Below are 26,666 nucleotides of genomic sequence, written 5' to 3' on the forward strand. Positions count from 1 at the left end.
TGTTCAGGCAAAGAATATAACATAAAGCTAATATGAAATCTTTAAAGACTATAGTCTAGACCTGTTTTCACTTTAAGTAGATTTATAATGTTGGAGCATAAGTGAATAAAAGTTAGATCTTTTTTATTCCATGATTTAGTGATGAGATTTTTTAGTTGCAAATTACTCCTGTTTTTCTTCTTTTTCCTTAAATCCTTCTCTGCATTGGACACTATGGAAACATACAGTAATAGTAAAGAAGGAAATCTCTCCAAAAAAATAGTTGATGATACAACTAACAAGCAAATTTATTTTATAACCTTGGGGACAATATGCCATACTTGGCATGAGCAGTCTCTCTTCAACGGTATGAGTTCTCAAAAATAAATGAATATTTTAGCTATTAAGTTATTTAAACTTCACAGGATTTGGGGGCTGTTAAATTCTGTAAATGAAAATGTATGAAGATGCATTTGTCTTTAAGGTGGACATAAAAAATTTTATTTCTATGGCCAATCCAAATTGCAGTGAAAAACTTTGGATAATAATGAAAGATCACTTATGTTGTATGACTTATATGAAGCTTCATAAAAAAATTAAGGAATCTTGACTACTGAAATAATACGGTATAAAAACATAATATGCTTATTTTCTAAAAACTCTTTATCTCAAGTGATACAGATCGTTTAATGACTCAGAATGTCAACATTGTGAACCTTACATGTGAGCTCCATTTTTACAAACAGAACATAAAGGATATTTTTTATGTGGCAGTTCAGATGAGGTAATTGGGCACAAAATACTCCTGTTGAAAAGTTTAATTAGGCACGAATGGGGCTATGTATATATAGATAAAAAGACCTGACTTTGGGGCATTTTTATTTAAATCATCAAACCCATTACCATTCAAGTGAGAAATAAGCCTACTGACCCAAAAAATCAACATTCTTGCAAGAACAGGCATCTGATGGACAGGCACACTTGGGGTAGTTACCACAGACAATTTCTCTCCTAGTGTGCAAGTCCCTCTCCTGATTCCTCATTGGCTGAGTACTACAGAGGTTACAGCCTTATCTGGACTATGACCAAGTAAGGCAAAAAGTAGTCTGATTGGAACAAATGTACATTTCCGGAGGAGAGGCAGAGACTTTCAGTCCCTCCTTTGTTCCTTGGCACATGCTCATTGCAAAGCCAGGGAAATAAGCCCATGAAACAGAAAGGGGAAGAAGAACCAGGAAGTGAAGTATCTAAAGGTTTGGGACACCATTATAGGGGGTGGGGGGTAGCGGGGTTCATATTTCCAAAAGGTTGTAAATCTGTTGTTAACTAGACAGCACAGTTTTTATTTGGTATTTCTGAAAATGAATCATCTCCCTTACTTCTCACATTTCAGTCACAGCATTTACATGTTTCTCTCTCTCTCTCTCTCTCTCTCTCTCTCTCTCTCTCTCTGTGTGTGTGTGTGTGTGTGTGTGTGTGTGTGTGTGTGTGTTTCTATCTCTCTCATGTTTGGTCATAGGATTAAGGCTATTAGTAAAATAGTACAATGTTTATTGTTTAGAAGAATTAAAAACAAGTCATTTTCTTCTTCAATATATTTCATTGTCTAACTATTATTAAGTGAATAGCTGTGTTCCACAAATAGAATAAAGCTAAGATGATTTGCTTGAAATTTCCAGAAGAAAGAGTAAGAAAAGGAGACTAAGAAAATTTTTGCTGGTCTCAGTTGTTTTTTGATTGGATCTGAGTTTATTTCATCCTAGCTTGCCAACTTGTTAGATTTCTTAAAGGCTACCAGCCCAGAAGAAAATATCCCTTAAAATATTGTGATACTGTGTTCTCTGAAAAACCACTTTTTTTAACATTTTTTGATTCAACATCAATCTAAGTAATATATTCTATCCTTGGTTGCAGAAATCAATTAATTATTTTGGTGTTGGTTTCTCTATTCCTCGTGTTTCTTGTAAACTACAGCATGGCATTTTTCCCCCCTTAGGAGAAGAACTGGATTATCTATATGCTAATTATTCCAAGTAGATTAAAATTATTTTCTGAGTTGCACAATTAGGGTAATGGTTTTTATGATAGTCCTTTATTTATTTTATCCTTGTTTTCTAATTAAAACATTCTGCCTGAGAACTTAGAGCTTGTAGGTTCAAAGATGAAAAAATTGATAACTAGGGTGATTATCATTGCTAATTTGAATAGGGTGCTTCTATCAAACCTTTATCTATGTTTCATGATGCACGGCTTCTGCCTGTAGATGCTGCAGCCTAGCATCAAAACTATAGATGTGGACAGATACAGCGTATATCAGTTTCCTAAATTATAACCCACTCAGCTCATTAACTTAAAAACCACCATCTCTTAATTTCTTACTTGCTTGGAAAGAAAAAATAATGATGAGAAAATTGAGTAACTTTCTAGAAGTATATATAATTTTTCTTTTTAGGAAAACAAGCTATTTTCTCACATTTGGGAAGTATCTTTAAACATACATTGATAGGTAGTCATAACTGACATTATTTTAAGGAAAACAGCTCAAATTTGACAACTGCAAGTTATATTGGGTTGAATGATATCAGTTTAAAACTTTATGTATCTGAAAATTCAGATTTCTCTCTTTTTCAGATAGGTCTTCTTTTAGCACTCAGTACTAATATGGAAGGTTTTATAACAAATAATTTAGGTTATTATTAGTAGAAATTATTTGGGGAGCCTGGGTGGCTCAGTAGGTTAAGCATCCAACTCCAGCCCAGGTTGATCTCATGGTTCGTAGGTGCTTCAGATTCTGTGTCTCCCTCTCTCTGCCCCTCCCCCACTTGCTCACACATGCACTCTCTCTCTCTCTCTCTCTCAAATAAACATTAAAAAAATCTAACTAAGCAAGTCCTATGTATTAATGTGCCTTTGTTTATTGCTAATTGTGAGCCAAACACTGCAACATGCTTCTGCTTAACACTTAGGAAAGTGCTCTCATATTCAATGTCCTGTATGATTCCTCAGCCTCACAAAAGGTGAAATAACTTACCCTAGCACTGAGGTCTTCTGCTTCCAGAGTCTCAAAACTTTCCCTTAGACTATAGGAGAGTGAGCAGAGGTAATTCTTAATATAACTAGTAATACTAATTACTTCCAAAGTCCTCATTCAAATTCCTGCTGCCCAGGGATCCCTTTCTGGCACAACTTGAATAGAAATGACATGTTCACAAACTTTGACATCCACAGCCTTATAAAACCTCATATCTGTCCCATTCCCACAGTGTCTTACTAGATGACTGCCCAAGTCATTGCACTTCAAGGGATTTTTAAATAGATAATAGATTAATTTGCCTCCCTCTCAAAGGGTGTTTAAATAATTATCAGCAACCTCCAATGCCTTAACTCAAGGGAATGAATAAAGTGGTAATTTCCAGCTCTCTGACAGGGTTGGTAGGAGAAATGTTTTTGAACCTTGGGGTGTGGGAGTAGCAAGAATTAGGCTTGACATAAGCTGAATCACCCAGTGTAGGCAACTCTGTCACAATACCCACACAACCGCTTAGCATTCTTTCTGAGTAGTCAACCTAAACTTACAGGTATGTAGAGGCTCAAGACTCAACTTCAAAAAATGAAAAATGTCAACACTTTTAGAACCATTGAAAACCAATTGCATTTACACATATATTGCTTATGTTACATATGTTATTTATACAACATACTGCTATGTAACTTAATTATATCCAAGAAGTATTATAAAAGCGTGTCAACGTGTTTTACTCAGTACTATGTACTCACATCACATGAAAAGAATTAGGTCAACTAATCATATCAGCTAAAGTCATAATTTTGAGTTTCTATTTTTTCAAAAAGTTCTTACCATAGCCTAAAATGCCCCTAAGTGATCTATGCCCCAGCTCATTCCCCACATTTCTTTTTTTTTTTTTTTTTTTTTTTTTTTGCTCGGCTCCAGCCCCATTGGCTCCTTGTTGTTCCCTGATCGCATCAATAACACGTTGGCATTTCTGTCCTCTCAACCTGAAACACCCGTGTCCCAGATTTCTTCCAGTGCCAGACCTTCCATCAATACCCTATATACATGGTACCCAGACCATCCTCTCCCTATCTCCACATCCCTATTTATGTTGTACCCATTATCACCATCTGGTATACAACAGACAGAATTTATTCATGTATTTTCTGTCTTTCCCTATTAGAATCTAAGTTCCATGAGAGCAAAGACTTTGGTTTATTGAACCACTGTGCCTAGGCAAAAGATTGGAGATTCAATAATTACTTGTTAATGAATAAACCCAAAGAGAATTTAACGGTGTTTATCATAGCATTATTCACAATAAGCATTCACAAATGCCCATCAGCAGATGAATGGATAAAAAAGATGTGGTTTATGTACACAATGGGATATGATTTAGCCATGGGAAAAGAGGGCATCCTGCCATTTGCAACAGCATGGATGGACCCTGAGCACATTCTGCTAAGTGAGGTAAATCAGTCAGAGAAAGACATGAGAAGTATGATATCACTTATTTGTGGAATCTAAAAAAGTCAATCCTTAAAAAAAAAAAAAAGACATAGAGTAAACATAGAGTAAAACAGTGTTTACCAGAGGATGGGGAAGAGTGGATAAGATTGATGGTGTTTAATGGTACAAACTTATACTAAGTACTAAATAAGCCATAGAGATCTAGTGTATGGGATATTGAATATAGACAATAATATTGTACATCAAGAATATAATTTGATAAATATCATCACAACAAAACCATATTACAATATATGAATATATCAAAGTAACACACTGTATATCTCAAATTTACATAATGTTACATGTCAAATTTATCCAGTTTAAAAAAAAAAAAACAAAAAAGAACTTCAGAGATCCTAGACACTGCAAAAGTTTGGGAAGATATGAAATAAAAATGAATTCTAATCCATAAAATAAAAAAATTTTTAAAGAAAACTTAAGTGCATGTTGCAGTAAGAATCATATAATTCTGAAGTAATGCCATATCAATGAAACCAGTGTAGTGTTTCTGCAAATGTTTTAAAGTGAATAATTTATACAAAATAAAAGACATTATGAAATTTTTTCTGGCTTTTGACACTTTGTATAATTCCTAATTACTGCTTTTAATAATCAAATGAAAATGGAGGTTTTAATCATCTGAATCTTGTCTGGTTGAAAATATTTGGAGCTAAAAGCATACCGATAAAATCAACAAACATTTAAGTACCTATATGCAAGTTTTTAGGGATTTCTTTATTTCTGCATTACCAGTGGAAAGATCCGTAATTGGGTATACTTTGAGATTGAGATTTTAACTTATCAGAATCATTTCTAATAGTGATAAAGCTTGATGGCAGATGTAGTTTAATTCTATCACATAAATCAGGCACAAGAAATATTATATAACTCTATCAGGTTAAATCTATCTCTATGCCTTTGTTACTGTGGCAAAAAAAATCAACTATAGTCATTATTGAGGAATTTCTTCCTCTTTGTCTCTAAGATTCGATGAAGATCGGTGAGTTTTATGCTGTCCAGAAAATGAAGCGTCCCTGGTCTTTCATTCTCACTAATGGTTGAAGGCATGCTTATATTTCAAGTTGGCATTTCTCTTGGGGAAAGTAACACTGCCGAGTGCAACAGAAGCTATGGGCTGCCTGACTCATCCTCCACTTGAACCTATCCTTTTTTGCCTTCCTTGAACGTAAGAAACTACAAGCACCAATGACTCAATTTACCAAGCTCTATGGCAGCTTGGAAGCCTTGGTGTACTGTCTGAGAAATGAACTAAAAGCAGAAGCTCACTGAATTGCTTTTTGCCATGGCTACTTCCCCATTCTGCTTCCTGAACCAATGACATGAGGCTGCCAGTACAGACGCCATATGAAAAGCAAAAGGATAAGAGCCAACGTACTGAAGTTGGCAGAATAGGGAGACAGCAAGAGCCTAATGACATTGCTGAACAGCTGAGATAATGCCAAGAACCAACTACCTATGAATTAAATTTTACCTCTAAAGAATACACACTGTCTTAAGATCTGTAAAATTTTTCTTTCTGGTAGTTGAAAACATCTCTACTTGAAATGGAAACTTTGGTGCAAAGAGTCACTGTCTATCACAGTAGCCATGCAGCCTAGCATCCCACATCTCTAGGTATATCATTTTCCACAGTTGGTGCTGTCGCTCCAGGCTATTGTAAGAAAGTGGATACAGTTACCTGTTATTTTGGTAACACTTCAGAAGGCTGCTTCCTTCTCATTCTTATGGAATTTTACCTTTCCCCAGAGTGGGCAGTTCCAGTCTTTTCCCTTCAAGCACTGTATGTATTTTCCTCTTCTTTAGAAAGATCAAGTATATTCACTGAGAATGGAACTTTACACCCATATATTAAGAGCTCTTCTTAAAGGTGAAATAGAGGAAGGAATTGAATAGGGAAAGAAGATACTGATGCCAGATAGTTCTTTTTCTATTAATTTTCCCAGTTACGCTATTATAACCTACTATCTCTTGGGGTGTACATACTTAATTTAGTAATGCAAAAGATCACTTTTTAAAAAGTTTATTTATTTTGTGTGTGATAGAGATAGTGAGAAAGAGTGAGCACGCCAGCAGGGGAGGAGCACAGAGAGGAGAGAGAGAATCCCAAGCAGGCTCTGCACTGTCAGCTCAGAGCCCAATGAGGGGCCCAAACCCACAAACCGTGAGATCATGATGTGAGCCGAAATCAAGAGTCAGACACTCAACCAACTGAGCCACCCAGATGCCTCCAAAGATTGCTTTTAAATTCCAGGGTTTGTCTCAGCTACCAATAATCAATCAACTGCATGATGGACATACCCAATACATTGTTGGTTAAGATACCAAAGAACAGACTTCCACATCTCAGTCTTAAGCGCTCCTATGAAAAACAGTTAAAAACACAACCAGAGTTTAACTTGAAAGCAGATTTTGTTACTAGGAATAAAAGAAAATAAAAGTCCCATTTCAGCTCTTTCTTAGCCACCTAAAATCACCTTCAATCCAGAATCCATGTGTTAAGTTCGTGTAAAGTACTATTTAAATACATTTGTCCTTGTCTAGAAATAAGCAGAACTTGTTGGCAAAATAGTTAAAAGTATTGCCTTATTTTTTTCTGGTTATAAAGAAATATGCTGTTATTCCTTTCATCTTAGGAAAAAAAAATCATTCAACTCCACTTTTCCCATCTGCGGTTGCCCTATATCTTTGTTCCTTTTTGCAACAAATCTCCTCAAAAGAGTTTCTACATACATTTGCTATCTCCAGTTCTTCTCCTCCATAACCTTAAACCTATTCTAATCAGGTTTTTACCTCCGCAGCATCAACAAAGCTGATGCCATCAAGATTGCCAATGGCCTTGTGGCTAAATCCAACAGCCAGTTCTCACAGTTGATTATCCGCTTCTCTATCATGCTCTTTATTTCCAAGATTTCTCTTAGTTTTCCTTCTAACTCACTGTTTTCTCATTCTCAATATCCTTTGTTGCTCCTGACAATCTCTCCTTACCTATTAATGTGGAAGTGTCCCTAAGAATCAGTCCTTAGATCTCTTCTCTGTTCTTCTCCGCTCACCCATTACAATGGCGTTAAATGCTGTTTTTTTTATACTAACAACTTTATACCAACAACTCCCAAATATAAATCTCTAGCCCAGACCTCTTACCTAATCACCAGTCTTATATATCCACCTGCCAACTTGAAATATCCCCTTGGGTGTTCAATGGAAATCTTGTATTTAACATACATAGAACTAAAGAAATTAAAATTTCTTTTGGCCTAGGAATAAAAAAGAGTGTGCCAATTTATTTTCTAAGAAAGAAAACTACAAATACATAAATATAATATCTCCTTTTTGTGACTGATCAGTTTTTTCAATAATTTAATCTTTCACAGATTAATATACAGATTTTAGAAACAATTTCATAAATCATCCGAATGTAATTTCTGAACTAGGAAATAATGCCTTTCAGAAGCAGCAAATAAGGTTTTCTCTTTTCCCAACTCTATTCTCGTCAATTCAAAGAAAAATATGCCTAGTTATTCCCTAAAGAAGAGTTATCCTATCTTTGTTCATTTTTATCTCAAAAAAGAGCAGTCCCAAAGTGTCATGTTACTCCTATTGTTAACATTAATGATGACTGCATCCTCCTTGTCATGCTAAAGGCAGCCATGTTTCCCATTTTCATAAGATTGTGAGAAACAGTTAAGCAAACAATCATGTGATCATAACCACTATTTTTTACCAGTTTAGAGTAGAATCTACTCCTAATGTGAAAGAACTAGATGAGGCACTTTTGTGATTTGGTAATTTTCTGAAGAATCCTCAATAGACAAGGGATATGCCAATACTACACCAAAGATTGTGCTTAATGTTGGGTAATAGTAATGTGACCCTGGGGTAATCTGGGAATCTGTTTAGCCTATTCTGCAGGATAGAATAGAAATAATCTACATTATGTTTTTATATACTTCTGGAGTTTTGTTAAAAATTTACAGTCATATTGAACCTTTATATTACCAAAGATAGTCTGCTAATTTCTATTTGTTGTTATAAAATGTAAATACCTTGATCTCTGGAGACAGTCTGTAAATAAGAAAATCCTTTGAAAGTCTGTTCGTGTTGATGCTAGGATAAATATGAAAGGAAGATTTCATTATCTTTAAAGGCAATTGGAAATGGGTTTAGAAACTGTTGCCAACATTTTGTGCAATAAGATCTACTACAAAGAAAATCAATACTAAAGAACAAAAATCACAAGTTGCTGTACTCTTTGTAAAAAACAAAAATCAATGAAAATATAATAATAATTATAATCATAATAACAGTTCATATTTACCCAGGAGAATCTTTGTATACAATACTGTACTAAGCATATTTCATACACCTTCTCATTCTGAACTCATGACAAAATTATGATGTAGATGTTATTTTTCTCAGCAGTTGACAAGTTTCTATAAAACTTAGTGTTTAAAGTACTTGCTGGAAAACATATAGCTAGTAAAGGATAAGAATAAGATTCCAACTCAAATTGACTTTGAGTCAATTATTTTCTTTACCATAGGTCAAGTAGATCTACCTTAACTAGGTTTATCATAGCATGATAGGACCTAATTACTTGTGCTAATTATGGGAATGGGGACCCAGAGGAGATCTGTAAAGTGAATTTCTAGTCCTGGGAATTAAGTCTGGCATTTGCTGTTGAAAAAGTTTAAAGAAATGTATAAGAGGTTCAAAACACTGTAACTACAGAGTCTGTGGCAAGTTGAAGTTTTAACTAGACTGGTATCGGTGTCCGAGAAGGTCCAGTCCAATGGGTGAGGCAGGGTGGCAAGGGATCCAGGGACAGTGATAAATATGGTGTCCACTATATCCCAGATACCTTATGAGGCCCTGGAGATACTGAACAAAGGAACCAAATAAAAAGAATAAATAGTTGACCCTAAACAGGTAAAAGGAGCCAAATGACAAAATGTCTTGGATGGCAAGCTTAAAATTTTGTATTTTATTCTGACACTGATAGATAAACAACTGGGGGGAACACAATAAGATATGGATTTCAGAAAAATCAGTCTAAGTAACAGTTCGATTTTAAAAAAATGTGTTAAAATTCTATAAGTTCGGTAATGTGCTTGGCAGTAGAAATAAGGTGATGAATGCCTGCTGGAGGACCCTAAGGGTCAATTTCCAGAAAAAGAGCAGGCCTAGCTAACTCATTTTATTATGTTCCTTGACCATAAAATGAGAAGAGATGAATGGCAGCAACTTATCAGCTTACTTACAGTCCCCTGTCAATTTAACCATCCAAGAAAGAGGGGACTTAACTGCTTCAAAAAAGGAAAGCAAGCACTTGAGTTTTAATAATTTTAAAATAATATTTATAATATTATGAATAGCTTCTTAAGATCTACTTCAAAATTAAAGTAAGTTACAGAGTGGTTGGAATTCCTCCCCACCCATACTCATTCCTTGTAAGTCCTCAAAGTTGTTTTATTGTGGTGTTTTATTGATTCACAATTTGTGATATCTATTAAGGAAACGTCAAAAACAAATTGCATCATACCGGTTAAACAGACGAGTAAGACTAAGATTACTGCAATAGGACTTAAGACTGTGCAATAGGGAAGAGAGATTGAACTCAACTCTGCTAAAACAAAAACAGCAGAGCTTTTAAACACTGGGGTGAGTGAGAGGAAAAGTACTGGAAGACATTTGGGAAGATGTTGGTCAGTGTGGTTGGGCCATCTGTGTTTGCTAACTGGCATTTTAGGCTCCTATCCTCCCACAGGCACTGGTGGGTAGGGGCACTTTCATAATTATTATATTTTAAAGGAATGGCTCCCAGGCCCTTGGGAAAGACACTCTTGGGTTGTAACTGGCAAGAGCTGGGAGAAAAATTATATTTCCAAGGGATGGAGAAAGAATATGCAACATCAAGTTTTCTAAAGTAAATGCTCTAAGAAAACGGAGGTCAGGGTCCTTGAGTCAAGGAAAAATAAATCTAAAGTTTAGTCAAATGAGGAGAATATTAAGATATCTTGTCATAATTACCAGTTGGTAATTCAATGCTTTATTTTTAAGTAATATGTAACCTGATATTTAACATATGAGAAACAATCTCATATTTAAGGTGGTATGCTTGCATAAAGGATTTTTTGATGGTGTGAGGCAACAGAAATGTCTGCTTCTGGCTCTCTAGTGGACTACATATGTCAGAGAATGCTAAGTATTAATTCTGTGTCATTTTTCCATGGGTCTAACAAACCACATGTCAATACGTGGATATTTGGGACCAAGAAAAGCTGTTGCTAAAGGCGAACAGTCTTCTTCCACATTAATATTTTGACACTTAACATTACGATTTTTCATCATAGAGTTATCGGTTCTAAAAAACATATGTAGATCTACATCTCAACAATTTTAATTTTGGAAAATAAACCTTGTAATGATATTTGCCTTAGGAATCTCATTTGTGTCGTTAAGAAGTTGCACATTAAAAAGCAACCTGTTCTCAGTAGTATTTTGTCATTATATTTTGCTCTTGTAATAAATCAGACCAAAAGCTTAAGCGAAGACCTTTTATACAAATAAAAACAAAAGAAAGCCAGTAATATTTTATATTTTGACAGTCATTAGTTGATTCTGAAAGCATTTAACCTTAATATTAAAGAATTATTATTATTATTTGGTCAACACTGAAAGAAGAAAATAAAAACAAGGCATCTAAAAGAAAGTTGCTAACTTCATTCTTTGCTAGGGAATGTGAAAATTGGTGATCTCTTGTCCTGACTCCTTTTTATGCCATTGCAAACCTTTCAAGGTCTCCAGTGAAAAGAATGTCTGGCTCTTTTGTGCAGAACTTACCCAACATGGTTTATGAAGATGAATTATTAAATTTTTTCTTTATCTTTGGCTTGTCTTTTTGCTTACTTCACACTAAATGCCTTTGCTTCAGTCAATATTCAGTATTTGCTACTTTACCTTATGCCTTTTCTTTGTCTCTATATATCCAGCTGTGTGTATGAGTATGTTTTTTAATCATTATTATCTTAGATTCTGGATATTTCTACCAACCATCCCTCCAGAATTCCTATAATTTTTTAATGCTTCTCACCAGCAGCCAAGGTGAGAAGGTGCAGTAACTGCAACAGGAGGGAATACCATGTAGAGCATTTAAATTAATCCCTTTTGTTTCCAGAGAAACCAAGTTACTGGCAAGTGTGAGCTCTGGAGGAAAAAAAAAATACATACAGTAATTCCTTGGGTACTAACTTCATCCTTAATCCTTTGCAATGAGGTTACAGGTTTTGTTTTTGGTTTGGGTTGGTTTTGGTTGGCAAATTAAGCATGTCTTAATACAGCTTCTTTAGACCATTAAGAAATAATTGATTAAACATATCTTTTTAGTTATGTAACACTGAGACCATTTATTCATTCAAGAAAGATTTCAAGAACTGCCACATTCAAATTATGTGAAGAATCCTTTCCATATGGTGGCATTTTTAGCCATTTCATGTCATTATTTAGTACTCTTAATAGAAATTAAATTTCACTTAATGCCAAAGTATTTAAATAATTTTGCTGTAATAATTTTGCTTTTCCTGGCTTATAAGAAAATTTATTCCCCCCCCAAAATAGTTACTTGATACTGAGTTATATGGAATGCCCTTATCTCATTTTTTTACTATGAGAAATATACTGAAAAAATGAAAATATAAGTTCTATGGGTCTACAATACGTGCACACTATTTTACAAACAATAATACATCATATTTGATTCCAAATTTGAAATTTGGCTCCAAAATGAAAAAAAGAATTTCCAGAGAAAAGATATGTGTCTGGTGTGCTAATAAATGAGTAGCTAAACTATAAGGTAAGTGGACACATGACATTTATAAAATCTAAAATGATTTGATTCATGTTAGTGTAATCATTTACATAAAATAACTCTAAGCAAAAGAATATTTTTTCACATTGTAATGCAGCTAAGAAAATTGTCCTGATAAGTCAATTTGATTTGTTGCTGATGAAATATAACATTATATGACTATGGGAAAGTAGTTTTTAAGGTATGCTCATAAAATTTTTCATACTCTTTAAGCCAATAATTCCATTTGGGGAATATTTTTTAAAATATATTAAGGTTTATTTATTCTTTTTTTTAATTTTTTAACATTTATTTGTTATTAAAAGACAGAGAGAGACAGAACATGAGCAGGGGAGAGGCAGAGAGAGAGGGAGACACAGAATCTGAAGCAGGCTCCAGGCTCTGAGCTGACAGCACAGAGCCCAATATGGGGCTCGAACTCACAAACCATGAGATCATGACCTCAGCTGAAGTCGGATGCTTAACCAACTGAGCCACTCAGGCGTCCCTAAGGTTTATTTATTCTTAAGAAAAAGAGCGAGAGAGAGAGAGAGAGTGAGTGGTGGAGAGGCAGAGAGAAGGAGACACAGAATCCAAAGAAGGCTCCAGACTCCAAGTTGTCAGCACAGAGCCCAAAGCTGGGCTCAAACCCATAAACTGTGAGATCATGACCTGAGTTGAAGTCAGATGCTTAAACTACTGAGTCACCCAGTCACCCTGGGGAATAACCTTCAAGAAAAAAGAAAAAACCTCCTTGCCACAAAATAAAATATACAAAAATATACAAAGACCATTGACAAAATGGTCAATGCTTTGTGATTTATAATAGAAAACAGGAAAAAGAAATAGAAATCATGAATAGCTGAGGGCAATGAATATATATAGAACATTAACCTAATGGGATATTATGCATCCTTTTTACATTTTAATTGCTAAAACAATACACCTATGTGCAAAATGTTTAGAAAAAATGCTATTCTATTAAGTTCAAGTATCTATCTTACATTAGGCCATGTTAGACAGGAGAAAGACCTGTGGGGTGTTTGTTCTTTGTTTTATTTAATAATACATACACATGAGACTTTACTTTTTAAAGCTAATATATATGTCCAGGCCTCATCCCAAGAGATAATTTCAAAAGATTTAGAGCTGAGCACAGAGGTGTGTGTGTGTGTGTGTGTGTGTGTGTGTGTGTGTGTATTTAGTTAGTTATTTTAAATTTTTAATGTTTATTTTTTATTGTATCTTTGAGAGAGAGAGCATGAGCAGGGGAAGGAAGAGCAGAGAGAGGGAGACACAGAATCTGAAGCAGGTTCCAGGCTCTGAGCTGTCAGCCCAGAGCCCAATGAGGGGCTCGAACTCACCAACTGCTAGATCATAACCTAAGCCGAAGTGGGACGCTTAGCTGACTGAGACACTAAGGCACCCCACAGGCATGTGTATTTTTAAAGGGCCCCAACAATTTTTTCTGATGCAGAGCCAGAAAGGGACCAACATACTAGATGGAGTTCTTCCATGGCAGGGATGATGTGATCATTGTGTGGCCCTGCAGTGCTTCCCTGAGACCGCACGGAGTGGGAATACAGTGCCTGAGCAAGAATGAACTGAGGCTAGAGGGGTAAAAGGCCAAACTGAAGCATGACTGAAATGAAAGGTAAAATACACACACATACCCACACTCACACATTATATTAATATTACAAAATGAGAATAACAAAAGGAAAAAAGGCAAACCAACAAAATGAAACCCTTTGGTTTGTGGAGTAGAACATTATGGAATTATATTTAACTTTATTTTTGTAGAAGCTTTGCTTATATTTTGTAAAAAAAAAAGCTATTTTTAAGGAGAAAGAATCTGCTGGTAGATAATCAACTAATCTATTTACTTCTTGAAATGAAACAGCAGATTTATCAATAATTTGTGTGTAGTCCACATTACTGGCATTGAGAAAATGAAGAGAACCAAATTTTAAAAATGAGTGTAAACTAACATACTCTTACCATATTACCCAGCAATTGTGCTCTTGGTATTTAGCCAATGGATCACAACCTTGTATCTACACAAAAACCTAACAGAGATGTTTACAGCAGCTTTATTCATGATTGTCAAAATTTGGAGACAACCAAGATGTCTTTCAGTAGGTGACTGGATAAACTGGGATACATTCAAAAACTGGGATATTATTCAGCACTAAAAGGAAATGAGCTATCAGGCCATGAAAAGGCAAGAAGAAATTTTAAATGCATATTCCTAGGTGAAACAAGTCAATCTGAAAAGACTATATACTGTATGAGCCCAAGTATATGACATTCTGGAAAAGCAAAACTATGGAGACAGTAAAAATATCAGTGGGTGCCAAGGGTTAAGGGGAAAGAAGGGATGAGCACAGAGGATTTTTAGGGCAGTGAAACTATTCCGTATGATATTACAATTGTGGACACATGTCATTACACACTTAACAAAATCCATAGAATGTACAACACCAAGAGTGAACCCTTATGTAAACTATGGGCTTTGGGTGATAATTATATGTCTTTGTAGGTCCATAGAGTGTGACAAATACATGACCATGGTGTGGGACGCAGACAGTAGGAAGATTGTGCATGTGTTGGGTGGGGGTAAATGGGAACTCTCTCTACTTTCTGTTCAATTTTGTATAGACCTAAAACTGCTCTAAAAAATAGTCTATTTAAAAAAAAATAGCATTAGGTTATGTGGGATTCTAACTGGAAATCACCAAAGTCTTTGAAGATCTTGCTGTTCAAAATGCATATTCAGCGATCCTTCACTTTGCCACGACAATATGATAAAGAAAAATGTCAAGATGCATAGGGGCACTTGTACCCCAAAGTTTATAGCAGCACTCTCAACAATAGCCAAATTGCGGAAAAAGCCTAAATGTCCATCAGCTGATGAATGGATAAAGAAATTGTGGTTTCTATACACAATGGAGTACTACATAGCAATGAGAAAGAATGAAATATGGCCCTTTGTAGCAACGTGGATGGAACTAGAGAGTGTGATGCTAAGTGAAATAAGCCATACAGAGAAAGACAGATACCATATGTTTTCACTCTTATGTGGATCCTGAGAAACTTAACAGAAACCCATGGGGGAGGGGAAGGAAAAAAAAAAAAGAAAAAAAAAGAGGTTAGAGTGGGAGAGAGAGCCAAAGCATAAGAGACTCTTAAAAACTGAGAACAGGGGCGCCTGGGTGGCGCAGTCGGTTAAGCGTCCGACTTCAGCCAGGTCACGATCTCGCGGTCCGGGAGTTCGAGCCCCGCGTCAGGCTCTGGGCTGATGGCTCAGAGCCTGGAGCCTGTTTCCGATTCTGTGTCTCCCTCTCTCTCTGCCCCTCCCCCGTTCATGCTCTGTCTCTTTCTGTCTTAAAAATAAATAAACGTTGGAAAAAAAAAAAAAAAAAAAAAAAAAAAAAAAAAAAAAAACAAACTGAGAACAAACTGAGGATTGATGGGGAGTGGGTGGGAGCGGAGGGTAGGTGATGGGCATTGAAGAGGGTATCTTTTGGGATGAGCACTGGGTGTTGTATGGAAACTAATTTGACAATAAATTTCATATAATAAAACATAAAAAAATTAAAGAAAAACATCAAGAAATACTAATTCAATACAATTATTTAATTTTTAGACAATGATGAAAAATATCATATCTTTGAAATAGAGTTAATTTAGGGGAGAACAGGAAATTATTAAATTTAGTATCAATATGAATGATACTGAATCCATGTTAGAGAAAATTAATATATATCTATAATTTAATAATATTCAAGAATTTAAACAATTAACTGAATTTTGGCAGGGGAAATTGGAAGAGAGACAATTTTTGTCAGTAAGAAAAAATTTTAAGCTGCATATTTTAATCATCATAAACTGCTCGGGATTTCAATATTTTAATAGATTCATTTAGCTCTAAATGTCTTCAAGCATGGTATAAATCCTCCAGAGCCCCTGCTTTGTAATATAGCCTTTTAACATATTCATTGTCTCTTTCCAAGAAAGTTCACTATTGCTATTCCATTAGTCTGTTTTGTGATTTATTTCAAAGATAAAATGAATATCTTCACTTTTCATTCATGACTATTTAATCTTGATTTTTTAATAAAAATTTGATGGTAATTATCATCTATTAAAACACATTCTTTCCCTCTTCTTGTGCATTTTTCCTCTTTACAGTAAATCCTACATTCTGACACCACAGTTAAAAACATTTTATCAGTAATTACATCTAGACATATTCCTTTTATGAACTCAGTCTTAATAGACTCTTAATCAACTCGGAGCATTTTTAGACATGGCAAAGATTCTATTGATGCATAATAGGAGAGTGTTGGATTTGCCAACCTCGTTTCTCTTTTTCACTTTACCCTTCCCTTAATCCCGATAGCTTCATAGCTTTTATAGGGTAAACTTACACAAAACCTCACCATATACTGGAATGTTAGCTATGTGTGGTGTGCTGTCAAAACAGAAGTCCATTACCCATAAGTGAGACAGAAGCCATCTTTAGATGGAGGAGGCATTCACAAGAGGTTCAGTAAATATTAGAAGATAAGGCATTTACAAGAGGCTCAGTAAATATTAAAACCATGAGAAACTATGGCAGAGAAGATCATCTGCAGCAAAAACAAAAGTAAACTGTTCTGCCTCTCTGATCCTTAACTTTACCATCATCAAAATGAAAACAAAATATATTTACCTCCAGAATCGCTGTGATGATTAAGTCAGAACATATAAATGAAAATTCAGTACTAGTCATAAAATGCCATATAAATATTGGGTAGTATCACAATTAGTAATAATTCCATCTCAGAATTATAAGAAATTTAGGCAGGCAAAGCATTTAGAAGAGGAAAACACAGGCTACATGCCCAAGACTTGAATGAAAGTGAGAGCTCTGTATGTTCATAAATCCCTGCATCCCAAATTCCTTGTATTATGTGTGAGCGTCTGCTGTGGTACCATGAAGCATAAAAATAGTAAAGCCTGTTGAAAATCCCAAAACAAAGAGAGGAGCCAAGAAAAGAATATGAATAATTTAATCAGATAGGATTCAAGTTTATCCCCAGCTTATTTGCCTTTTATTCTTCATTTCAGTTAGTTACATATCCATCAGTTATCACCAAGGTTGTGCATGCACCTTGAAATGTTCACAAAAGGTCCACAATACAGGGGTTCATAATTAGGTTATATGTTATATTCAGAATCCCAGGGGAACTAATCGATTCTGGAAATATTGATTAAGCAAGATGAAGAATTCTTACACAGTTTCAACTACAACAATTTTAAACAAGTACAAGCTTCGGTTGCCACAAAACTCACAAAAAGTAATTGATTGAAGAATATCTCTTTTATGCAAAATATACATTTTAGGATATAATTTGATTAATACTCTACTATATACTGACATTACTCCTTGATCATTTAATAAAAAAATACTCTCGTTGCCAGAATTTTATTTTCTGTAATATTTATAATTGAGGTAACAATGACAAAAACACTTAAACCATGAATAACATTGGTGAGTTTTTTTTAAAAGTCATAATGATTCTCCAGAACTAAACAAATATGTGACTAAACACAGGTTAGTTTTGATAAATAGGCACTGAAAATTTCACAAAAAGACAAGCAGATAACATAAATGGTTTATAAAAAAATGATACCATCAATGTTCATGGATTCAAACAACAAAGAAGAAATAAGGGAAATTAAGACACATCTATACTACGCCATTATCACTGCCTTGTATGATTCACAGCACAATCTACTGCAGGCCCAAGAGGGGCAATTCACAGAGGTATGGGCCTTACTTGAAGCTTCAGAGATATTGATCATGAATTTGGCTTCCTTGGGTGTGAGATGGCTGAAGCTGTTGACCCATGCACACGTGTTGGTATTTACAATTGTCTCATGGATCCCGGCAGGTCCACAAGCAGACCACTCATATGGGGAGCACCAAATGAGTTCCAGCCACAGTTCTTTTCTAAGCTTTAGATGCCTCATGAAGACGCAGGGACTTCTTCCGAGTGCGACCTGGTCACATCAGGGCACATTCAGCAGCAGAAGTCTGTTTCCAGTACAGTCCTTGGCATGGCTAAATTCCATTGTCCCTTTTTCAGCAGTCAAAAATCCATGATAAATTCTGTACAACACTGCAGTCAATAACAGCAGCACCAGACAGTATATTAATTCCTTTACCATAAAGCTATATGGAATTATAACTTTCTAAGGGTGGTGTCATTAAAAGGATCACAGAATCTCTAAATATCAGATGTGTACGTCTGGGTAAATACATTGCCGTACAAAATCTCAGACATGCAGTTCATGCTTTAGGACTTAGAGAATAATAGACGTTATGTGATCAATAATAAAAATGACATTTGTCTTCCTCACAAAAAATAAACATGAGAATTAAGGATTAATCAACAGTCTCAAGGATCCTGAATGCCTTAGAAATAATAATGTTTATCCCTCAATTTATAGTATGGCATTTTTCCTCCTTCACATGCCCAATACACCGGACACACTATTGCTATTGCATTCATCGGGACGCTGTAAACAGAATTTCTTCCACTTGGGCTGAATAAAACTCCCTAGGGGTTTTGCTGGAGTGTAGTGATGAATGCTGGTTGCTAGGTAGTAGACACTGACACTGCAGCCAGCAACCAAATGTAATGGTGATACTGCTGCTTAAATCCTGCTTATCAAAAAGGTTCACAGTACTGATTAACGTAGGTAGTCTACAGGGCATCATCCATTTACACACAAAGCAGAGAGGCTGTTCCAAATAGCAGAGAAGGCAGGGGGCAGGGGAGAGGACCCGGTACTAAAATCATGAACATCTTATCAAGGCATTTCTGTGCTTCATGAAGACAGATGGCATATACATTGAAGACAGGGAGCTAAGACAGACGGACAAAACGCCATACAGGACAAAGCACCTGATTCAACACTGCCTGAAAATCTGATTAATCCCGTGAGTCAGAAATTTAAGGCTGGTCAAGAAAGCCTCCAGTGAAAACAATCATCTTTGATGTTTGCACAAAAATCAATAAATAAAAATAAAGGAAGGGGATAAAAAAAGACACGAGAGCTTTGGGTGATATTTGGCACTTTGCCTCTGAAAATGATGACAAATCCTGGGATTGGAAAAATATATATATGACTCTAATACCAAGCAGCAATTCCTGGCTAAACAATGCAAGCCTGGCTGGCAGTTACCTTTCTCTCATGTTTTGTGCCTTCCCCAAGTCATTAAGTAAGAGCTCTGGCCTCAGCTCGCGTGTAACCAGTAATGACAACCTCTTTGCAGTTATCTGTGTGCAAACAACCAGAGACATTCAGAACTCCAATACAGCATTTTTGAAGAAAAGTAAATCAACCAAGAAATTAAACTGTTTAAAACAAATATTTCTTTCAAAGAATAAGGAAAAAAAATGTCAAGGAGAAACTCGCCCTCCCTGCCCCACAATTCAACATGCAGAACAGTCAACCAGTGCTTTCATATCAGCAGGTACACATATCCTGAGCCATCCACGGTCCCCGAACTCTGCGACATTGCTTTCAGGTGATAGAGACAAGATGGTCCATGCAAATGAGCTGACCAAAGTCATGTTGTGTGCAATCAAGATAGGATCCCAAACATCTTCAAAATGGTTTAGAGTCACGAGAAATGAAGGTCCAATGAAGTGACCGGTGTTTGGAAGCACACTGTTTTAATTATATCTCCCTGAAGATATGTTTACGTATTAGCATACTGGCCAATATCTGACACTACCTGTCATTTTATTGCGAAAGGAGAGCAGGGTAATTAATATGGAGAAGTAGCACTACTTTAGATAATCTTTAAAGCCAGGAGAAGATTTGTTAGCTACCCAAGTGGCATTTCTGACTTCAAAAAGTAGTATCATGCAGGATTGAAACTGTATTTAATGGAGCCTGGAGTAACTCTACATTTACTTATTTCCATTTTGGGGTAAACAGTACTCGAATTCATACAATTTAGCCGACTGATGCAGTTTGGTTTACAAAATAGATGGGATGGGAGATCGAGGGCGCCTCAGAGGACAAGGAGAGTTGTAGGGTGATGTTACTGGAGACAGCCTCAGAGCATTGCCTGCCAAGCCCGCTATGTTGTTTAAGCTTCGGGATTTTTCATATCCTTTTATGAAAAAATGCACAGACATCAGTTGAATTCAACCAGAAAATAGACACAGACAAATAATACCATGCAGGATAATCAAAAGTGCTATTTTGAGTTCAAGGGAAAAAAAATTTTTTTACAAAGAATTCAATATTGAGACCATTTATAACTTAAAAAAATAAAGCTCACTATAGCTGTCATTCCCAAGAAATTAAATCAATCAAAACTTATAGTTGTAATACTTCAAAATTCATTCTTTCCCACTGTAATTTGTATTGATGTAATTTTGGTATATAAAATACTACAGATCTTTTAAGAGTTAGGCAAAGCAACTTAAGTAAGATATAAACTTGGCTAATATTTTTAAATTTCAGAATCTGTTTCTAAAAAAAAAAAACCAAATGGGCTATTTTTTTCTTTTCATTTTGTATTGTTTACTAAGCTAATAAGCATGATCAACTTTAAGTGGACAACTCTTTTTCCAGCATATTCAATTTTTCAGCTTTATAGTGTTAAAAGGATGATTCTTAAATAATGGCGTTTGATGCCATTATCTAGGTGATGTAGAATGCCCATTTCTATATCTTTGGATAAAAAAATGTAAAGAAAAAAGGAAGGAAATGAAATATAAATTGAGTCATAATTTCAGTGAATTACAGTCTGAACTTTATGATGTGATGTTTTCAGTTAGCTCTCCACTGCCAAGAACTGAGAACCATTTGATCATAATTCACTTTTTCTATTATCTTGCGTTCTAATCAACTGTACGTGATTATCATGGACTTACGGAATAAAAGATCCTCCTCACAAGCTTTAACCCAGTGGTTTTCCTTAGTCACTCAAGCAACATTCCCATCAAAGTCACCTTTGGGAAGATTCATATATTGTAGCATTATTTATTAGAAAAAGAGTAGAGGCAGTTCAATGGGGTGGTTAGCACCATGTAAAGTTAGAAGTGAACTGTCTTAAAAGCAGGACAACTATTAATTGAAAAAGTAGTCAAGAACCAAATGTAGGAGTCAGTCATAAGAAAAACTAGTCAGGAAATAAATGTTCTGAGAAGTCCACTGAAAAAAAAGTGTTGTCGAACAGGAAAATGAAATTCCCTCAGCCAAAGCTGAGCAAGTGGATACAACTTCACTAAACTTCATGGATTCCTTAGTCTCAGGACATATTCCTTGGGCTCTGATTAGCCCTCGGTGTGCATGTTAGTATATGAGAAAGAAAATGGGCCTATTGTGTTTCCCTGTGCTCCTCTCAGGTACTTTTTTTAATTTTCATGGAACTTCTGGGGAAGAAGCTAATACTATCTCTCCTCCTTTCACTAGAAAAGAAGAAACATTTTCAGTGAGTTAGTGATTATTTGATTTTCAAGCAGCCAGTACAAGAATGGACACAGACTGTAATAACTGCTCTACTGTGGGAGAAGCTGGACTGGACAGAAACGTCCTTCCCCATACACACACACAGAAACTTTCAGCAGTCTTCCTTGAGATTTTGTAGATGGAAATTTATGCCATCCATAACCTATTGTAAAATTCTCTAGGACATCCTTTCTGCTAATGAGAGGATTATATGCCAATAAGCTTTGTTAGCATTTAGAGATATAAAACATGGGAGGCAACATGTATTTCATTCTATTCCAGAGGATGATGGAATACTTAATAAGAGGATGTCTTAAATAATTAAAAAAGAATTGCAGATAATTTATCCTTACACAGGGACCTCCATGCTCCTGAAGAGCTAGTCATTACTGCTCTTCTGTAAAGACATTGGAAGTATAACTTTGGGAATTATATGAAGAATAATTTATCCTAGTTGACCATGTAATCTTCCCTACAGGACCTCCAAAAAGGTAAAAATTTACTTGATCGTTTTATGTTAATCACCCTAGTTATATGTAAATCTTGGTTCCCATTCTTAATGTTCAATTATTATTCTGAATTACAGTTTTTAACATAAATATTATCTATTCTGTTTATAAGTCCTTTTACTTTAATAACTATAATTTCAGTGTTAATTTGAAAAGACTTCCCTTCTAATTTAATAACAAGTATTTAGTAAAATTATACGTTATTCATTGAATATATATATATTTTATTCTGCAGGTTCATTTCTGATACAAAATTTGATAAGGTTTTGCTTAAGCAAACTTTTTATTGAGTGGAATCGTTAAAAATATAATTCATGAGAATAAACAATATTGAACCTACTTGGAATTGGCATCTAAATACAAGGTGTGCCTATTATATGGTCCTTTTTTTTAAGTTTTTTTATTTTTTTTTAACACTTATTTACTTTTGAGACAGAGAGAGACAGAGCATGAACAGGGGAGGGTCAGAGAGAGAGGGAGACACAGAATCTGAAACAGGCTCCAGGCTCTGAGCTGTCAGCACAGAGCCTGACACGGGGCTCGAACTCAGAGACTGCAAGATCATGACCTGAGCCGAAGTCGGACGCTTAACCGACTGAGCCACCCAGGCGCCCCAATTATATGGTTGTCAAAAGCATGTGCTTATATGGGGAAATATTGAAACTGCCTAGCAATGTACTATCAATGGGTATGTTTTTGTGTATGTAATATGATTTCCTAAAAACTACTGAATAAATAAAAACACAGGTTCTAAGTATTGGGAGTTCATTCTTACAGGGAATCCATAAATTTTCTTAATGTATGTCCAACTACATTCATACTTGTTGGTAGAAAAGAATTCAGTGGGAATCTGGTAATTTCTTTTCATCTGTACAGGGGAGAATTTTCAGCACACTAAAATCAAATCAGTTGAAAGACCAACTTGAAAGATAAAAAAGGGATCATTTAGGAAATAAATGCCTGAATAAGAGTAATAGCAGAAATCTATAATCTACATAAAAGGAAACAAGAGAAGAAGTTAATAGATTCCTGATAAACATGACAACACACTAAAAAAAATAAGTGAAGTTAGCCAAAATGTTACAAGGACTGGGAGGAAAAACACAGTAGTGTAAAAAAAAAACAAGCAAGAATGAAAAAAGAAGTTGATTATGATGAGAAATGACAAAGAATAAAAGCCCATAGATGAATTTTCAAAGATGTGCTCACTGATAAAGAGAATTTTGTCTTTGTGAAATAGAATTTTACGTATAATTTTTCCATACAAACTAAATATCTTATTAATTGCTTTGCTCATGAAACTTTGCCATTTTACAGAAAAATTCTATATTTGCATAATGTTTTATAATTTGCAAAGTATTTTTTCATATGTGATCTCCTTTGAAGTTTAAAATTCAAATATTGTCTGACAGTGGAAGGAAAAAAATTTAGCTAAGTTCTTAACCATGTAACCTTAGTATAAGCATTGGATGTGATACTTTATTATGTGATGTTCAAAAATGTATAAAAATATAGCCACACATTACATATAAATACATATATACATATATATACATATATACATATATATATACACATATATAGTGGGTTAAGATATGTAATGTACTTAAAATATAATGTTCTATACAATAAATTATTAGTTATATGTTATTATCATTAGTTAATGTATGTATACATATTTTGCTTAAGTACAATGATAGGATGTTAACTATCATAAAATATTTAAAAAATTGTTCTAGCACTTAATATTTAAATGTAAATTAGCAAACAATCAAATAAACATATTCAAATAATTGAAATATATTTTGGTATAAAGAATAGATGCAGAGGAATGCAAGTAGCTTAAATGAAGAAGTATTTGAAATATTACATACTAAAGAAATAAAAGAAGAGTCTGACTTCTCTTTTGAGATCAAAGGCATGGAGACAGACAGGACAATAAAAAGTGTTCAGAAGCAATGAAAGAGAAGTACAATATGGGTAATGAGACATTTCAAAGAAGACATCACAAAATAAATATTGAAGGCTTAAAATGTTAAAGTATTCAATTGGGAGAAACTGCAATGAATAGCAAAAAGTGAAGTATTTTTAAAACACAGTTGCACTAATATGAAAGTTTTGGATTGGTTTTCATTCAAATTCAGTACATTGCATAAGAAATAATTATAGTTCTTTCTCTATTCTGTCAATAAACAGAGAAAGAGAACCATGGCAATAAAGCAAACAGAATTATCAAAGTAGGAGTAATCAAAGAGCATATCAGCCCTTGGACCAGGGTAGGTAATGTCACAAAATTATTTCTTAAGGAACGAGTAAAAGGGCCCAATTGTCCTGAGATCCATAAAGTTTACTCAAAACAAAAACAAAAAACAGCACCTAGGGAATGGTCAGAGACAGTGGCATAATCTAGAAAATTGGAAGCACATGGTGGAGTGGTGCTTCAATACTGTTATATTCCTTGACCAAGATGCCTAACCAACAAAATATACTCATTCAACAAGTGTTATTGAGTATCTTCTGTGTGCAAGTCACAGTTCAATGTGGGTTGAAAATAGTAATAAACTTAAAATTATTAGTATTGCCTTGAAGAGAAATTCCGTATCACATTATATAAGTATGCAAGTAGCCTTTTAAGTGATTGGATATACTGTTTTATATGGCCAGGGATGTTATATCTTTTTAACCTTGTGACATTCAGATAAATCATGGCAAAGACTGCCCAAATACTGGATAAGAGATTTAATTAGAGAATGTTTAAAGATTTTCTTTGAAAAAAGCCTTATTGTTCTATCAATTACTTATCAAATATATGCATAGAGCCAATTACTGAGTTTTATTACTTGTAGTTTAAAAGATAACTTTTAAAGACTGCTGAGTATATTATATTAAGATTATTAGATGAGCAACTTAATTTTTAAATACCCCATTACAATTCTTCCCATAGACAAATGGAAAACCAAAAACAAGAATGAATGAATGAATGAATGAAGACCGAAATGAATGAATGAAGAAAGAAAAAGACAGAAATGAAGAAAGAAAGAAAGAAAGAAAGAAAGAAAGAGAAAGAAAGAAAGATGAAATACCTTTCAGATATGACAGTCAAGTGTACTGTTATGATATGTACTTTAAATGTTTATAATGAGAAAAGAGATGATGAGAAATGTGAAACAACACTGTGTGCAGTTTTTCGTAGAAAATGACAAAAAAGCATTTATATCACTCCATATATTAGTAGCACTTAATTTCTAAGTCACCTGTTAGGATCTGATTAAATGCATGCCTACCTTTCCTGATCCCTCCATCAGAAGCACACGTGTAATCACCTGTTGTCAGTAGGAAACATGTTTCCCCTCTTCTGTTTTTGTCTCTGGTACTAGAGCGTCTGATGGGGAGCCTTTCTGGGGGTGATAATGGCGGCTCACTTCCTGTACTGTCGTCACCTGATAACACTGGTCACAGCACCATGCCCATTGACAGACAGTGATGGATGAGGAAATGAGACAGTACAAAGAGTTTACACTGAATGTCCATAGTACAGTCACTCCATATACAAAACACAGTAATCACATCATGATAAGAAAAAGGATTTTCATCACTCATTACAAAAATCTACATGGAGCAAAATGGAAATGTATTGAAAAGGAGAGAAATGTTCTTTGGGAAATTTCAATTCCATTTTGGATCCCATTTAGTAGGAAACTGACTTTCACAGAACTAATATGAATTCAAAACAAGTGTGATAATGAACTGGCACACACATTAATATCTTAAGATTTTTGACATGCTTTCTAGTTACTGTGAATAGGAATCTTTAAAAGTGGAGCCTACTTAAGGAAAAACTCCGAGGTACGTATTTGTCTTTGGAGTTCTTTAAGACACAGGCTTTTAATATTTGCTGAAAGTAATTTCCCCCAAAATATTAATAAAATAAATCCAAAATCTCACTTTATGTCCAGGTTCTCCTTTTTGAAATGAAAAATATTTTTTGAGCATAACGAAGGAATAAGATTAACTTCTCCAAATGCCCTTGAAACAACTGTTTACTTCTATATGCTTGCCAAAGACATTTACATCCTATTGGCCTAGATGCTAGCTTGTTATAACAGTATTTACCCAGGTTGAGAGTTTGTCCTCTTTTTCCATGCCCTTCATAAGGAATCTGCACAGGTATACTGAGAACAGTCTGATGAGACCAACATCTACTAAACTCCACTATTCATAAAGACATTCTTGGCCTAATAGTTTTTAGATATATTGACAGAAT

The 26,666-nt window shown here is 34.8% G+C and overlaps 1 protein-coding gene across 7 annotated transcripts in view; it reads right to left on the reverse strand.

Moving 5' to 3' along the window:
- Positions 1-18,470: 18,470 nt before the first annotated feature.
- The window catches only part of KCNC2 (potassium voltage-gated channel subfamily C member 2), a 197,655-nt gene continuing 189,459 nt past the window's right edge, over positions 18,471-26,666 (reverse strand). For 3 of the 7 annotated variants that reach the window (XM_030323258.1, XM_030323255.1, XM_030323257.1), the window contains exons 4-5: positions 25,687-25,851; positions 19,805-20,547 (exon numbers count right to left, since the gene is read on the reverse strand). In XM_030323258.1, coding sequence (XP_030179118.1) covers positions 20,411-20,547; positions 25,687-25,851 — 302 coding nt within the window. In that variant the 3' untranslated portion in view covers positions 19,805-20,410. Of the gene's footprint in view, positions 19,703-19,804; positions 20,548-25,686; positions 25,852-26,666 lie in introns of those variants that run through there. The other 4 variants (XM_030323261.1, XM_030323260.1, XM_030323264.1 and 1 more) reach the window with 4 other exon arrangements.

The sequence above is a fragment of the Lynx canadensis genome, chromosome B4 (assembly GCF_007474595.2).
Source record: "Lynx canadensis isolate LIC74 chromosome B4, mLynCan4.pri.v2, whole genome shotgun sequence".
In the NCBI taxonomy this organism is placed as follows: Eukaryota; Metazoa; Chordata; class Mammalia; order Carnivora; family Felidae; genus Lynx; species Lynx canadensis.